The sequence below is a fragment of the Gymnoscopelus braueri genome (genome assembly GCF_963280865.1).
Source record: "Gymnoscopelus braueri genome assembly, chromosome: 21".
In the NCBI taxonomy this organism is placed as follows: domain Eukaryota; kingdom Metazoa; phylum Chordata; class Actinopteri; order Myctophiformes; family Myctophidae; genus Gymnoscopelus; species Gymnoscopelus braueri.
In genome coordinates, this window is record NC_137623.1 from 31,539,009 (window position 1) to 31,555,874 (window position 16,866).

The 16,866-nt window shown below is 46.0% G+C and overlaps 1 protein-coding gene across 2 annotated transcripts in view; it reads right to left on the reverse strand.

Moving 5' to 3' along the window:
* Window positions 1–1,868: 1,868 nt before the first annotated feature.
* The window catches only part of LOC308077613 (partitioning defective 3 homolog), a 669,238-nt gene continuing 654,240 nt past the window's right edge, over window positions 1,869–16,866 (reverse strand). For both annotated transcript variants that reach the window (XM_080418368.1, XM_080418367.1), the window contains exons 23-24: window positions 13,482–13,645; window positions 1,869–3,563 (exon numbers count right to left, since the gene is read on the reverse strand). In XM_080418368.1, coding sequence (XP_080274494.1) covers window positions 3,143–3,563; window positions 13,482–13,645 — 585 coding nt within the window. In that variant the 3' untranslated portion in view covers window positions 1,869–3,142. The remainder of the gene's footprint in view (window positions 3,564–13,481; window positions 13,646–16,866) is intronic.

A 16,866-nucleotide genomic window follows, 5' to 3' on the forward strand; every position in this document is an offset into this window, starting at 1 on the left:
ATGGTTAAAACCACCCTCACTTTATTCAGTGTAAAAAGATGATATGATCTGTACAGAGACGAGGGCAGGGATAGCTGTTAACGATACACAATTATGTGAAACGGAAAATTGCACTGAGCTTACACATTAGCCATTTTGTATCACTATAGTACCATGTTGCGCATAATAAAACACAATAATTCATAACAATGACAAAGAAACAATAGCAATAGAATGCTCATCCCCCTCCCCTCTCCCGGATATAAAAAAAACAAAAACGAAAACAATAGCTTTGTGAGAAAACTCTATTTGTCATACAGACAGACGGCGCACAAACACTAATTACACCATGCGGGTAATAACACATGTGCACCATGAAAAATTATTGAATTTCAAAAAAATATACACACCAACCCTAATATCGCAGGCACTTTGAACCTCTACCCAGCATGCCTTGGGATAAGTTGAACATGAGAAAAAAATATTTAGCAGAGAAACAGGATAGAGGGATGAAAGGGAGGAAAGGAGGAGAGGAAATTAGGGGGAGTGTGTGTGTGTGTGTGCGAGGGGGCGGCAAGTAGTTTGTGACTTCACGCTATTCTGTGGACTCGGCGAGGATACCTGAATGAAGGGTCATCTCCACTGTCCAATTCTCTCTCCCCCCCCCCCCCCACCAACCCCCCCCTCCTCCTCCTCCTCCTCCTCCTCAGCTTTATGTGTTTTGTATGGCTGCCAAGATGTATTCATAGACATATTGGCATGTAAAGTTACTGGAACCGTTCACAGATACCGAAACACATTTCCACGCACACACAGGAACATCACACGTGTGCATATTTGCACCGCAGGAAACACACACACACACATCAAAAATGCATGGCTAATCGCTGGCTGAAACACGAACGCACTCCCTATAGCAGTTTTCCATTGATGGCACAATCGTGGCGGGGGGAACGGGGGAGGGGGGGGGGGGCAGAAATCAGCTCCGTTCCACGGGGTGTGTGTGTGTGTGTACGGACGGTTCCACCGCGTGACCGCAGACTACAGAGGACGATGCGGTTGGCCGTGTAACCACCTTGATGAAATATTCAGCACGGAACAGCACAGGCACCCAGCCGCCCCCCCCCCCCCCCCCCAACAGCAGGCTCTGGTTACACAGCCGTGCCATTCGGTGCCAATTGGGGCCTCGCGGCTCCCTCCCTCCCTCTGACACCTCTGTCTCAACATACACACATACAGGGATCCATGCATTTTTCATGACGTACATTAATTAATAGACCACCAGACCAAATCCATGTTCAAACAACTCAACCTCCCTGGGACAGGTTGGGAATGAGAGATCTGAAGTTTTCACCTCAATTGGGGGATGATGGCGGTGGGGGGTTCACGGGTAATGTGGTAGGAAAGGGAGTCACAAAAGAACAGGGGTACAGATACAGCAGTAAGCAGAGAGAGATTGAGAAAAGAGATTTTCACAGCAGACATTTTGACCTCCAAGATGGCGCCACGGCTGCTTCGTCTTGCGCTCCTCTCAGACCTTGCAGCTTTTTACTTTTGTTATGTTTTTTCTACATTCTTAAAAGCTCCACTGTACTAACTTTTATATCTGACATTTTTATTATTATTAGTACCTAAGCTGCTGCCTTGTCTGAACGTACAAAAATAAGTGTACATGTACCTGTACACAAGACGTAACAATAAAACACAACCTTGAACCTTGAACGTGTAATAGACATACAGTTGGTTACCATTGAGATTGTCACATATCCTTTGGCCAGTCTCAGATGTCACGCGAGTCCTGCAAGATTTCTGTGATTTCCCACTCTGTAGATCATTTCCTGGTGTCACTATTCTGGGATGAACATTCAGTGAAAATCGCCCGTCTTAAACTTGTGAATCTTTTCGGCAAAGAGATTTGCTGTAGAGGCAAAAAGTAGGCTGGCCTAGTATAGAGCCCTGGAGGACTACAGTAATTCAGCCAAGTATATAGGGGTTTAAGTGGTTTTAAATACAGCTTAAGTTACTGGTTGTCATAACATGAATTCTGGGTGTGTTTCGTTTAGGTGCTGTTGTGTACCAGCATGATGTTATCAAGTTGTTAATGAAACACAACCAGAATTAATGTTATTACCTTCAGCTGTGTTTATCCATCCATGACATGTCCAAATGTCTGCTGTGAAAAGAGCCCCATTCAGCCTTATCAAACGGAATGTTGTGTTTATTGCACGAGAGAGAGAAAGAGAGCTCTAGAGGGGACAGAGGTTCAGACACGCTGCACCTTAAGTGCGCTATAACATTCAGGCACGTGCATGAGCGTGCACGTACGCAGTGGTGGACAAAGTACTACATTTCTTTACTTAAGTAAAAGTGTCAATACTGCAATGTAGATATACTTGGAAATACTCCAAATTGGAAATACTCCAGTAAAGTAAAAGTACAGCAAAAATGTACTTAAGCACAGTACTTGAGTAAATGTACTTAGTCACTTTCCACCACTGCACGCACGCACACACACACACACACACATACACACAGCCAACCAGACACTTGACAAACAGCCCCATAAAGTACAAAGGTAATCCAACATTCTCACAAATCCATTGACCCCGACCAGCACCAACTCCTCCGGTACAAAAACTACGGTGTCTGGTGTCGGGGCTTCTGAGCTGAAGAATACTGCTGGATGGTTTGATCTATAGAGATGTCCTGACAAAACAGTCCCTGACTGTCCCCTGCTGTGCTGCTTGCTCACATGAAGGGCGGATTGATCCAAACGGCAGGTCATGCACCGCCACTTCTGAAAACCACTTTATATGAACGCAAAGGCACTTTTTCTTTTTACTCACAGAGTTCATAATCACACCGGTATGGGCGATATAAAAAAATCGCCTATACCGTCTTTTTTTTTGTTTGTTGTTGTAGCTAAAACTGAACTAAACAGATGATTTATAATATTCATTTAAAAAAAATCTTCTTTTAAAAATATTAACATTTCCATATCAACATTCCCGTTTAAAAGCAAATCTTGAAAAAAACAACAGGCTCATCCTGTCGGTTTCTTTTCTTTTCTCTCCCCTGTGTTATTTCTCTTTGGGAGATGAACCCAGAGTCTGTCCCCTCCTTCTCCTCCTCCTCCTCCTCCTCCTGCTCCAGTCATGTCCTCTCAGGAGTAGAACGGCCTCCCTTTCTCCGCGCCGTGATGCCTGGTGAGCCTGGCCAGCTGCGAGGGGGACGGGGGCACGTCCTGTCGGTAGGGGCCCTTGACATTGGCGGCCGGCGGCAGCGGCGGAGGGAGGGCGGGGGGCCCCGGGGCCTCCTGCGTGGGGGGCAGCCTACTGCTGGCCTTGCTGGCCTCCTGCTCGCGGCGCCTCTGCTCCTGCCTCAGCAGCTCCTGTGTCTCCAGGAGGACGCGGGCGTTGAGGCCGCCGCCGCCGCCCGCTCCGCCCCCCAGGTAGCCGTTGCGCGAGCCCTGGTAGCTGGAGTAGCGCGGGTTGTCCTTGGCCGTCTGGAAGCCCTCCCCCGGCGGCGGGTACGCCTTGTCCCAGGACTCCTGGGACACGGTGCTGGCCGTCTTCCGCGGGTGTCTGGGAAAAGGGAAAAGAAAAAGGTACAGTATACCGTGAGTTAGTGGTTCTCAAACTTTTTCCAAGTCAAGGACCCCGAAATTGATGTGTGTTTGGCCGCTGACCCCCCCATCTGAAAATGTTTTCTGCCAGGGACCCCCAGAAGAGAAGATTTTTTCAAAGCTTTCCATTTGAGATCAATGTACTCTGGGATAGTATCTGAGGTGTTTACCTGGCCCCCCTCAGACCCCCACCCATAGGTGTTAAAATGTTACAGATCACAGAATTGTCCCTTTCAGTCCAGTTTTCTCAGCTCGCTGTATCTCTGCAAGACATCTCTCTATAAGCCATATCTTCAAAACTGGTGGGTCAAACTGCACAACCAATATGTCAATTTGTAGCTATGATTCCCTGCTTTCATATGACATGAAAAAACGAAAACAAAAAATGTCAATGACTGTCTGTTCATGGCGTTGGGTCACATATCACAAATATTTTCTAAAATGGCACAAGCTCACAGCACGGCATGAAGCTTAGATCTGCTATTTTTGAATAGCCAACATACAAATGGATAAAGTGGTTAAAATGACTGTGATGCTGTATTAACTACTTTTGCTGGGGACCCGCTAGAACTTCCCCAAGGACCCCTGGGGGTCCCCGGACCCCACTTTGAGAACCACTGCCGTGAGCGACACATCCCTAATTCTGGGAGATTATTTGGCGAAAATAGCAGATCTACAAGTTCACAAAGCATCGCGATGCAACGCATTTGTGAGCTCGGTAGATCGGCAATTGTCTGCAAAGAGATTTGGTGTAGAGAGGGAAGAAAAGAGCAGACTAAGAACGGAGCTGACACCATTCAAGTTTACTAAGTATAGAGGGGGTTTAAGTGGTTAACAGCACTCAATGATGATTGCTGTGTTTTTCATTTCCTTCCTGTAGGCCTTGGGTCAGCGATTCTGAGGTGATGGTAACGTTCCCATTCAACTATCCATTGTGCACATTTTAATATGCGGCGAGATGTAATGGCTACAGGGGGGGGCATTGTCGGGGCAGAAAGAAAGAATACTGAGAGCGACATCCCCGGAGTTATGATGGTGTGATAACAGTGAATGTAGCGGCACAAAGGCCGTGACATGAAAGAGACAGGAAACAAATGCGGGGAAAGCCCAAAAAACGCCCACGGGACTTTTAGTTCCACGGCGTTAATAACCAGGCAGAAACGTTTTAGAAATAGCTTGGCGTGAAAAGAAAAAAAGGGCCTGTTTGCATCCATTTAGCTCTGTACCGGACAGTGTAACATGCACGCACGCACACACACACACACACACACACACACACACACACACTTGCCCTGCCATGCAATGGGACCAAATAGCCATCTCTGGCTAACACGTTTTGCCTGCATCTCCATTATTAGGCTCCATTAAGGCCACCACTGCGATGCAAGACCCGTGACAGTGTCTTGTTTTACCCCCCCCCCCCCCCACCCCACCCCCCACCCCCTTTACAGCGGAATGCAAAAAGAAATCCCATTCGCACCTCGCTGACCCGTCATGCGCTTAAAAGGCTTTTGAGTTCCCAGCACATAAGAGTCAGACAGCAGCCCCCCGGCATCCTTTTAGGCCCACACCGTCTGTCTATTATCTGTTCGGCTGTCATTTCACACACGAGGGTGAGGAGGAACAAAGAACAGACTATCGCTGTCGTCTGGCAGAAACCTCCTATCTCCATAATTCTAACCTTTTGTGGTTTATTTTGTGAATTAACGCCCTACTTATATCTTTCTACAGTGTCTTATATCTTTCTACAGTGTCTTATATCTTTCTACAGTGTCTTATATCTTTCTACAGTGTCTTATATCTTTCTACAGTGTCTTATATCATTCTACAGTGTCACACGAGTGAGCTTGTCGATCTGCTACCTTTGTTACTTTTGAATTTGAATCCTGAAATGTAACAGTTCTGGACATAATCAGGTTTCCACCGGACAGAGACGATTATAATCAAGGCTACCCACTGTTCAAAGTGCTTGCATCTCTAAGCAAATGTTCCTTTTGTCTGCAAGCTTGAAATGAATGGGAGTCCTTTACCAGTTGTCATTTAAAAAACAGCTATTTCCGTGCATGTTGGAAATCAGGGCAAGTTTTAATAGAAACTGAAAAAGTGAGAAAAGTGGGGTGGTGTTAAGGTGAGAGAGGAATTGGGACACAAATGTGGACAAACCGTTGAACTCAAAGGGTTCATTAACGAACAGAAGACTAGCCAAACAGGGCACTTTTAGGGTTAGGATTTAGGGTTAGGTAAGCAGGAAACATAGAACCCGGGGGGGAGATAAATACACTCTCCAACAATCTAGATTCAGAAATGAATCCTGGGAAACACTCAGCAATACAACAGAAGGCTTAAAGCCGCACTAGTAATGATAGAAGGAGGAAAAAATACACAGGGGAGTATTTATGGACAAGGACCAACTAGACACAGGTGAACTCAACTAGACAGCACTGGGATAGGCTAGGGGACTTAACAGGACACAGGTGACTAGTGTTAACAATAATCAGGGTGGTGAGACAAGACAATACAAGACAGGTAACAGCTGCAAGGCCAGAGAGGAAGACACCAGAACAATACTAATACTACAAAATAAGAGGCACAAGAAGAAACACCTGGGGAATCAACAAACTTAACTACCAGAATTACAAGACTAATACAGAACATAAAGAGCTACAGAAACATGACTAAACACCTATACCAAACAGGGAACAAGACAGAAGATACAAATTCCCATGGAAAGTAGGTGTTAGTGATGAGCGGGCCGACCCGTAACCCGCGGGTGGTCGAGTCAGGATTTCAGAGGCAATTATGCGGGCTGCGGGTGAGTGGGTCAGCCGCTCTCACACGCAAAAAAAAGAAAAAAAAAACTATTTTGAACAACATTTAGTAGACATTTAAAGCGACTTTGGGTACTTAAAAGAGCGCTATATAAATCTGAACTATTATGATGATGATTATCTTTTTTTCCACACCGCGGGTCGCGGGGCGGGTTGAGCCATAGATTTATATATGGGTTCGCGGGGCGGGTTGAGGCGGGTTGGGTTCTGTGGCGGGGCGGGTCATGAAAAAACCCGACCCGCACATCACTAGTAGGTGTCATTCACTGCCGCTGTTTTTCCCTTTTCTCTCTTGTACATAATACTGTAGTGTTTATGTATTTGTTGATGACACGTTGTTATTTGTGTTATGCTATGTTGATGAATTGAATACATTGGAAACACGATTTTTTTTGTGTAATCCTTTTAGCCTTAATGTCTGACTGTACCACCTGCCGTTTACATTTCTACATGTGATGTTTTAAGTGGACCCCAGGAAGACTAGCGACCGCGGCAGCGGAAGCTAATGGGGATCCGAATAAAGAATAAAGAAAGAATAAAGAATTTCTGACAAATAAAGTATCCAATCAATCAATCAATCAATAAACTAAAACAAACAGCCAAAGTCCAATGGCTCAGGAGTGGGCCGTGACAGGTGGGTTGGGGGTATTACAGCCAAATTCTAACATCATGAAGTCTCAAGATTTTTTTTCCCTACCCATGTAAACGTGATGTCATGAATTTGTGGCAGCTGTGCGTGAGAACTACACTAGCTCCTTGCCCTGTCTCTCTCTCTCACACACACTGCCGCCTATCACCTCAGTATTTTACATTATAAGACTTTCTTCAACCCAAAAAAAGGCGAAAATAGCAGATCCATTAAGTACACAATGTATTGCAATGCGACACGTTGAGAGCTTGTAGACTGGCTATAGGTTTTGCCGTTCATCATATGACAAAGTATGCATGGGGCTTTAAGCGGTTAACCCCGTGTGTCCTCTGTGTTGCTAATGAGAATGCCACATCCCCAGCGTTACCAAAGGAAAGGTCTTATGGTTCATTAGGAGAGAGGAGAGACGAAGAGCTGCAACACATGGCACTGTTCCCACATGACACGTGTGTGTGTGTGTGTGTGTGTGTGTGTGTGTGTGTGTGTGTGTGTGTGTGTGTGTGTGTGTGTGTGTGTGTGTGTGTGTGTGCACCAATGTTTTACTTAAGTAAAAGTATCAATACTGCAATGTAGAAATACTCTGTTACAAGGGAAAGTCCGGTATTCAATTTTTTATTCTATTCCGGTATAATATTTGCCTCTGAGATGTAGTGGAGTAAAAGTATAGAAAATTGGAAATACTCCAGTAAAGTAAAAGTACCTCAAAATTGTACTTAAGTACAGTACTTGAGTACATGTACGTAGTTACTTTCCACCACTGGCTATACAGTACGTCTGTGAGTGTGAGTGTGAGTGTGAGTGTGTGTGTGTGTGTGTGTGTGTGTGTGTGTGTGTGTGTGTGTGTGTGCGCGCGCGCGTGCGTGCGTGTGTGTTAGCATGCATAGGTGCTCTGCGTGCTGTATGTGTTTTCGCAAGTGTGCATGCTTACATGTATGGGTTTCATATATGAGTTTGTTTGGCACGAGGCGGCCATGCTTGCACGCACACAGTTTCCATGCGCGCCAGTTTGTCCCTCTGCCTTGTGTTGTAGGCAGCTTTGCAGTGTATGGGGTGCAATGTGGAGACGAGGGACACAGATGTGGGGACAGACTGCAGACTGAGCCCCACCACATGCTCCGGATCTGGGCCGACGTGCTGCCTTGGGAGAGCCGCCACAAAATGTACGTCCTGGCTAGGGGTTTCTCCAACTAGTGGACCGGTCAAGTGGTTCTCAACCTTTTCAGGCCGCGACCCCCCAAAATAATCATATTTGAACTGGGGACCCCCCCACACTGACAAGCACTTGGAACGTATGAGTTGAGGCCTTGCATTTTCAGTTCCACAGATAAATATTGTGAAAATAGCCGATCTACAAGCTCACAACACAGTTGTGCTCACAAGGCGTTGTGAGCTTATAGATCAGCTATTTTCACAATTGTAGCCTCTTTCTTATATTATTTGACAATTTGGCCAATGTTTGATCGGTTTTTAATAGTATAGTTTGTTGATTACTTTTGATGCAGTAATGGTATTTTTTCATTTCTTTTTTGGTATTAAAAAAAGTCTTAAAAGTCCTTAAATTGACACTTTACTGTCACCTGGGGACCCCCCTCACCCACAGGTTGAGAACCACTGGACTAGTCGACTACAATAACCACTAGCCGACACTGTGGCAGTAGTCGAACTAGTCGAGGATTTATTTTTGAATTATTATTTAAGCAGCTGTGGGATCTGAAACAATTGTTCTCTTAATACATCCATGAGTAACAAATCATAGTAGTCATTTATGATGTTGTGCCTCTAACAGCAGATGTGACTCTTTAAATCACATCACGCATACACATTTTTCACGATAATTGTGAAGTGTTATTGGATGAAAACAATAGGATATATCTCCACTACTAGTCGACTAGTCGACTACTTTGTGTTAGTAGTCGACAACTATTCAAGTTCAGTAGTCGTGAATGCCCTGGTCCTGGCTTGGCTAACGCCACTGCTAAGCGTTACCCCCCTCCCCTGTTCAGAAAGCTGAGACATGGCCGATTTGGGAGGCGGTGATCCGTTTCTCGCATTCTCTCCCTATACTCGCCCCCTATATTTCTTCAGCTCCTCAGCTCATAAAACAGATAAGAGGGGAGAGGGGAAGATTTAGGAGGAGAAACAACAAAAGTCGTGAGAGGAGTGGATGGGGATGGCACGGGTCCACGGGAGTGGAGTCGTGATGGATGTGCCAGGGGAGTTAAGTTCTCTTATCACCTCCACTCCGAGCCAGAACATGTCACGACGTGGATTAGTTACATCTACGGCGAGGGGAGGGAATGGGGAAAACGCAATTGCACCAAAAGAGCGGGGTAAATTTAGAATGACAGAACATAACAAACAAAGCCAGGAAGTTGGCTCGCAGAGAAATCTGCGGCCGCTGCGCGCCCGTGTGTTTCTGTGCAACAGCTGGGATGGATCAGGCTTTATGAAAAGGAGGCGAGCGAGCACGCACACGCACACACACACACACACACACACACACACACACACACGTGAAAAAAAGATGTAATTCATGTGCCTAGCAATGAGGCAGTCATATGGGAATACTGAACAAGTAAATTGTATAAAAACTTTCAGCAGTGTTTTCTTTATTTGAGTGGAGACTAACCCCTGATTTATACTTGGTTGTGCACCAGTGTCGCACACCACAAAATAGCAGATCTACAAGCTCACAACGTGTCGCAACAAGTATTAAGTTGTTTTGGACGAGCAATGTAAGTTTGGGTTTTTGAGAGTTTTGTAAATGTAGCACTTCCTGAAGTTCATCCTGACTCTATGAATGTTTTGTTTGTGCTACTTGTGCTACGTATATATTTGCGTGCGTGCGTGCATTCCTGCGTGCGTGCCTGCGTGCGTTCCTGTGTGCGTGCGTGCGTTTGTTTTTGTGTGTGCGTGTGTGTGTTTGTCTGTAAATCCTTTCCTCTGCTTCTGCTTACAAGCTAATCACTGCACTCTCTCTAATGCTTACTCACTCTACTCTCCAAACCAACTCCTCACTGCCCTCCGTAGGCCACAGACTCTAATCCAGCGCCAACACAACATGCCTTCATTAGCAGTCCCCACTCCACCCCCAAATCCTTCCATCACAGACATCTAGCTAAGCCAGCAGGCCGCCATCAAATAGCTAGCTACTGCGGCTTGTTCCAGACTAGAGGATGTATTTTGGGGGAATGCCCCGTTTTGTTTGTACGCCTGACTGGTCTGGCTTCCAGTTTCAGAGTCATTAAAGGATGGGATTGGGATGGGAAGAGAAGACAGTGCGGGAGAAAAAGCCCAAAAAGACGAGGTGGTCGCGGTTTGCGGCTATTAATCCAGGGATGTTACGATTCCCGAGTCGACTCTGGGTCTTTAATGAGGAGCCGTGTCCAGACATGAGCTCTGATGAGCCTTAGCGAGGGGGGGGTCACGATGGAGGTCAAGCCCACTCCCTCCCTCCCTCCCCCCGCTCTCGGAGACGCTATGAGATTATGGCAGGAATGCATTATCAAAGCCTGGCCTTCCGTGGCCTTTGGCCGGGCCCAAGCAACTTTCCCAAGAGAAACAAACGAGATGAGAGATGTCAGGTGTGGAGGGTGGGGGGGTGGGTTGTACAACTGTCACATCAAATAGTATGGCAGCTCACAACACCTATGGGGTGGGGGGGTGTATATTATATATTGGTCTGGATTATACTTTCCATATTGATTAAGCGTCCATGCGGGCTACGGATCCATAGGCAGGAACGTGTTTTAATCGACCGGGTTCTACGACAGGTAAAGAGACAGGTAAAGAGGAGCGGCAGCACAATGGTTGTGAATAAATGTGTGCAGTCGTTTTTTCTCGCATTGTGAGAATCTGCGCCGAGAAATAATTATGATATGTCTGCCAAGAACACCAGGGCTCCCTTTTGTGAGACCGCAAAGAGCACGCACACTGCATGCACGCCCGCCCGCACACACGCACACGCACACGCACACGCACACGCACACACACACACGCACACACACACACAGTGCTTTAGCTACCAGTGCAAAAACATTACCTAACGACTACAATGTGACCCCGCAAAAACCTTAAACAAATTGGCCTTCACTTTAGTATTCAACATTATCCAAACACTTCCGAGATACCATAACTCGGCGCTGTCTGGCTTAACAGCGTGGGAAAACAGAAGTGGGAAGAGCGGAGTTTATTAGCAGAAAGCTTAATTCCCTCCGTCAGTCAGTCAAAGTATATTATTATTAATGTCTTCGGTGAAGCTGTACTTTCCCCTCTTTCAAGCTTGGAAATGTGGAAGCGTTCCATTGGTCGGAGGCTTCCACGATTTGCATCTCGTATATAGAGCTATTAGGGAGGCGTCAGAGAGGATTGTTAAAGACACCTCAAAGAGAGGGATGGCAGGAAATGCAAATATTGACGCCCAACTGTGCCAGCGCTTCGAGGCTCTTCGATTTTGAGATAAGTACTTCAGTGGCATCGTCTCTCCATAATGCAAAGCAACGGGAGCAGGAAGGAAAGGCGAAGAGAGCGAGTGATCTTTGCTCTCGACTCCACTGCGACGGTGGCGGGGCGAAGGGCTTCTATAGGTCTGCCAAGAAAAGAAAAATGTCCCCTTTATGCACACACAGAACTGGAGCTGTTCTTTGTTATTATGCACGGGGAACTGAGAGAGGAGGCTGAATGCCTCCGGCAAAGTCACAACTTCCTCAGGGGGTCAATATTGACTTAATGAAGTCCAATATCACTCCAAATAATTCAAGTGATTGCTTTCAACGATTGTATTCAAAAGAGGTTTTTCTTTCTTTCTTTTTTTTGGGGCGAGGATGACTTAACCCATTACAACCGGGAACGCATCTGTGTAACCACTTAAACCATTGTTTTATAGTTTGGCTATTCAAAAATAGCAGATATATAAGCTCATAGCGCCAAGCTATGACCTTGTAGATCTGCTATTTTTGAAAAATCTTGAAAGTAATTGCTAATCTTTGAATATATATATATTTTTAAGCAAACATCGTTAACTCAAATCTTTGCTTCTGGGGGTCCCTGTAACAAAATATTTTGAGATGGGTGTCGGCGGACAAAAACATATAATTTTGGGGGTCCTTGACATGAAAAAGCTTGAGAACCACTGATATTATAGCAACATAGGTTTTAAAAAAAATGAAGCTGTTAGGATTTAGAAGACGATTTGTACCTGAGGCCTTAATGGGTTAAATGTCTAGAGATAAGTTCAAAGTGGTCTTTTTGTGGCGGACTGACTTTGAGGCTAGCCAAAGACATGCTCTAAAGAGCATGCAGAGAAGAATGCAGAAAGGGAAAAGGCACAGAGGAGAGGCGGGGGAGGAAGAGAGAGATGATGAGAATCAGAAAGCGAACAGAATTGACCGAGGGGAGGAGAGAAATAACATGATAGGAAGTTAGCAACGAGGGGTGTGCAGTGTGCAGGGACGGGAACTGAGGGAACGGACTGGACAATAGAGGCAGAACGCCAGCCAGACAAAGAGGATGTAGGGTGAAAAGATGATATTGTGGTTGTCGGGCGGAAACATCATTATGTACAAAATTGTTACTGTACAGGATTCAAATGAAAAAAATTGCAAAAGTAGCAGATCAACAAGCTCGAAACTCAGTTTCGTCAGCAGGGAGTGTTGGGCGGGAGGAGTAGGACGAAGGCTCTGTGTCCTCCTGGTGAGGGCTCCTCACTGGTACGTACTGTAGGTGAGTCAGTACGATACAACAGCAGTGACACCCAAATGTGCGTGGAGAGCAGTGGTGGAAAAAGTACTAAATACTGCAATGTAGAAATACTCTGTTACAAGTAAAAGGGCCTGCGTTCAAAACGTTACTTAAGTAAAAGTACAAAAATATTGGCATCAAAATATACTTAAAGTACCAAAAGTAAAAGTACTAAATGTTTGAAAATAGCCGATCTACAAGCTCACAACGCGTCGCGATGCGACGCGTTGTGAGCTTGTAGATCGGCTATTTTCAAATAGTCTATGAATAAAACAGGGCTAAAGTGGTTAATGTATGTTTAAAAAAATAATAATGTATATCTGCAAAGTAACTAAAGTTTTCGCATAATTGTAGTGGAGTAAAAGTACAATAATTGCCTCTGAGATGTAGTGGAGTAAAAGTATTGAAATTTGGAAATACTTTAGTAAAGTAGAAGTACCTCAAAATTGTACTTAAGTACAGTACTTGAGTAAATATACTTAGTTACTTTACACCACTGGTGGGGAGGAATGAATTGGCATAAATTGGCATAAATTGGGGAGAAAATGTGGTAAAAAAAAAAAGGAGAAAAAAAGAATATGGAGATAGGAGGTTTCTGCCCGACAGCAACGACTATGAAGGAAGCAGCCTGGGTGTAAAGTGTTGGAGAGCCTTTCCTCACCGCGGCAGGGAGCTGTACTGTCTCTGCGTCTGCTGGAACGTGTCTCTCTCCTCCAGCTGCTGTTTCTGGGCCTGGGCCTGTGCCTGGGCCTGGGCCTGGGCCTGTGCCTGGGCCTCCACAGTCACGGAATGGCGTCCGCTCGCCGTCTCTGTCCCGTTGTTGACCTGTGAACACACCACGATCACACACACACGCGCGTCAGTTTATACAAGTTATCACTAAAATCCAGAGTTCTTCTTTTAACTCACAGTAAAAAAAAAGAAAGAAAAAAAGAGTTTTGACGGTTTTCTATAAACAGGATGAATGCAAAAGGAATGCCTTTATGGTCCGATTAGAATAGAACGCATTGTCAGTAAATGCAAGCATGCGTGCAGGACTGAGTGTTAATTACACAGACACATCACGTACTGTATATCAGTAGGACCCCCAAATTGGTATATATATGTGGCCGCGGACCCCTATCTGAAAATGTTTTGTGCCAGGGACCCGCAGAGAAGATTTGTGTTGAAAACAAATTATTACAGGATTATTCAAACATTTTCACAACCCTTCAAGATTCTTCAAAAATGTTCAAAAATAGCACGTGCCAACGTATAAATGGATGAAGTAGTTCAAATGATTGTGATACTGTATTAACACTTTTAGCTGGGGACCCCCTGGAACACCCTCCAAGGATCCCTTGGGGGTCCCCGGACCCCACTGTGAGAGAGATGAACACATGCAATGAGTGCAGACCCTCGTACATGGCAGGTGGCGGTACAACAGTGTAGACACCTCCCTGGAGGAGTGTGTGCTGGGCACCCTAGACTCTCCAGCTGGTGTGGGGTGGATTACGTGACGCTGAAAATGCCTCCCGTACCAACGGCAGAGGAGATGACTCGTACCGTCGTGATCTCAGTGTCACTAACGTCCGTCCTTGAGAAGTAGAAACTACAGTATAGCTGCGGCATTAGCATGCCGAAGGTGTGTGTAAAATGCAGACCCCATTATCCAGGCTTCAATTCACTATGCAGACTCTTGCCGGGCGCGACTTTGACCGCACATCAGCAACCTGATGTGTGCGAGCGCCCGCTCGCAGCACGTCAGAGAGTGTTGCGCTTGCATACGCGAGTTTGGCCCTATATGCGTATGAGCGCAAGAACCCGTGCGGATGTGTCTATATACCTGTCCATGCATGCATGCCTGCATATGCACAGAACGTGTGAGTGGATGTGTTTGTGTGCGTCTGTGTGTGTGTTTGTTGACAGTGCTCGTCAGAGGGGTTGACATGGAGATCGGCTCCCTCCGCGGCGGTAGGGTCGGTAACGAGCTGCCTGATTAAAAACACGACAAGCCAATTAGACAGAGGAGAGCTTGGAGAGGAGCCGTGTATCTTTCTGAGGAGGTGTCACCGGTTTGGCTGCAGCAAACGTGTCAGCTTTCATGCACCTCGAGGTGTTTTGTGGTGAGCAGGTGCGCGTGTGTGTGTGTGTGTGTGTGTGTGTGTGTGTGTGTGTGTGTGTGTGCATGTACGCGTGCGTGCGTGTGAGAGAGAGAGAGATGTGTGGTTGTGAATCGTATGTGTGTGCAGGATAAATCTGATACATCCTCGCATGAACCAGCCATTTTCACAGTTTTGTCAGCGAAGTAACAAGGTTTTTACGAACAGAATAGAAACTTCAACAAATAGTTGACTACCTGCCAAAGCACACAGTAAAAATCATCTCATATCATTTAATCCTGAGAACATTTTAACACTCAGTTAACAGTGTGTGTGTGTGTGAGTGTGTGAGTGTGTGTGTGTGTGTGTGTGTGTGTGTGTGTGTGTGTGTGTGTGTGTGTGTGTGTGTGAGTGAGTGAGAGGACAGAGCTCGCTGTCAGTAATAGGTCCACGTCGGGGAGCACATCTCGCTTTCTCAAAATGGCCGTGTTCCTCCTTTTTGCTCGGACAGCTGCAACAACAGCGCAATTATATTTTAGTTCAGGATCCGCGCCAAGGTTACATCCCTGAGCCCCCCCCCCCCCCCCACCACCGCCATTACAGTTGTCAAATGAATTTTCAGGTCGACACGTCTCTGGCTTTCGTAAAAAAAAAGGTGCAGGCGTGTCATTGAATATCAGATTAACGGTGTGTGTGTGTGTGGGGGTGTGCGTGATTGTTTTATTGGGAACGAAAAACTAGCGCTAAGAAAATCATTAGTTCTGCACGCAGAAAGACTCCTCCGATGTGATTCGAAACGGAGGCCGTGAGGAATGCAAGCTGCACGAAAAAAAAGCACGAACGGAGGTTCGGCGGTCGGTGCCACGGCGGCTCAGAGAGAGGGGCTGAGGTGGCTGACACCGCGCCAAGTTTATGCATGAGAAATAGCCGGGAGAGAAAATCTGTCAGCCGTAATGGCATTACCCCCGGGGAAGGAGAATCAGATTAGTCCCCTGTTAGGGCCTGGAATACAATGCCCGTATAAAACATGACATTTGTCGAAATCGAATCAGAGCCCGACGTCCGTGTTCGTTTTTTATCCAATAACGTGGGAAAGGAATATGTCGATACGAGCGCTGCTTTTTACCTCCACCCCTCAGCCCCCGCCTTGTTACCTTAGTCACAGAGACAAGCAGCACGGGAGAAAATGAAAGAGGAAAAAAAGGAAAAAGAATCGACACCTGTTTAACCCATTAAGACCCGACGCCGATTCTGCAAAATGCCTCCTAAATCAGTAGTTCTCACACTTTCAAAATTCGTTCAAAAATGTAAAAAAATTGCAGATGTAAAAGCTTGTGAAAGCTGTGAGCTTGTATATCTGCTATTTTTGAATAGCCAACGCTATAAAATCTAAAATGACACAGATGCTTTCCCGGTTTTAATGGGTTAAACACAAGAACATTCTTAGACGATGAGCCTTCGGGGCGGGGGGGACGGGGACGTAATTATGAAAATTATTTGCAGCTATCAAAAAAAGGAAGGAACCGTGAATGCAGCTGGGGAGGTTCTGAGCCTTATTGGACCTTGAGAACAAAAAGGGAGACGGCCGGGGGAATGACAGATCTTTGGTTCATAGGTGGTCCTGTCCCGGCCCAGCCCGGCCCAGTCCAGCCCGGCCTGCAAGGACCCCCTTATAGATATCAAAAGGTTGCTGTGAGGGGTCAGTACGTACATATGGTTTTACTCCCCATCATACACTCCTTAAAATGTTGTGTTTATCCACCCTACCGCACAGGGAATAGCTTCAAGAGAGAGCAGGTCACAGGACAACAGACATGTGGAATACATTTAACCTGCTAATAAGACCTGATGAGGGAGAGAGAGAGAGAGAGAGAGAGAGAGAGAGAGAGAGAGAGAGAGAGAGAGAGAGAGAGAGTGGGAGTAAATCACCACATCCTGACAAAAAAACGGCTGGATAATGATTCA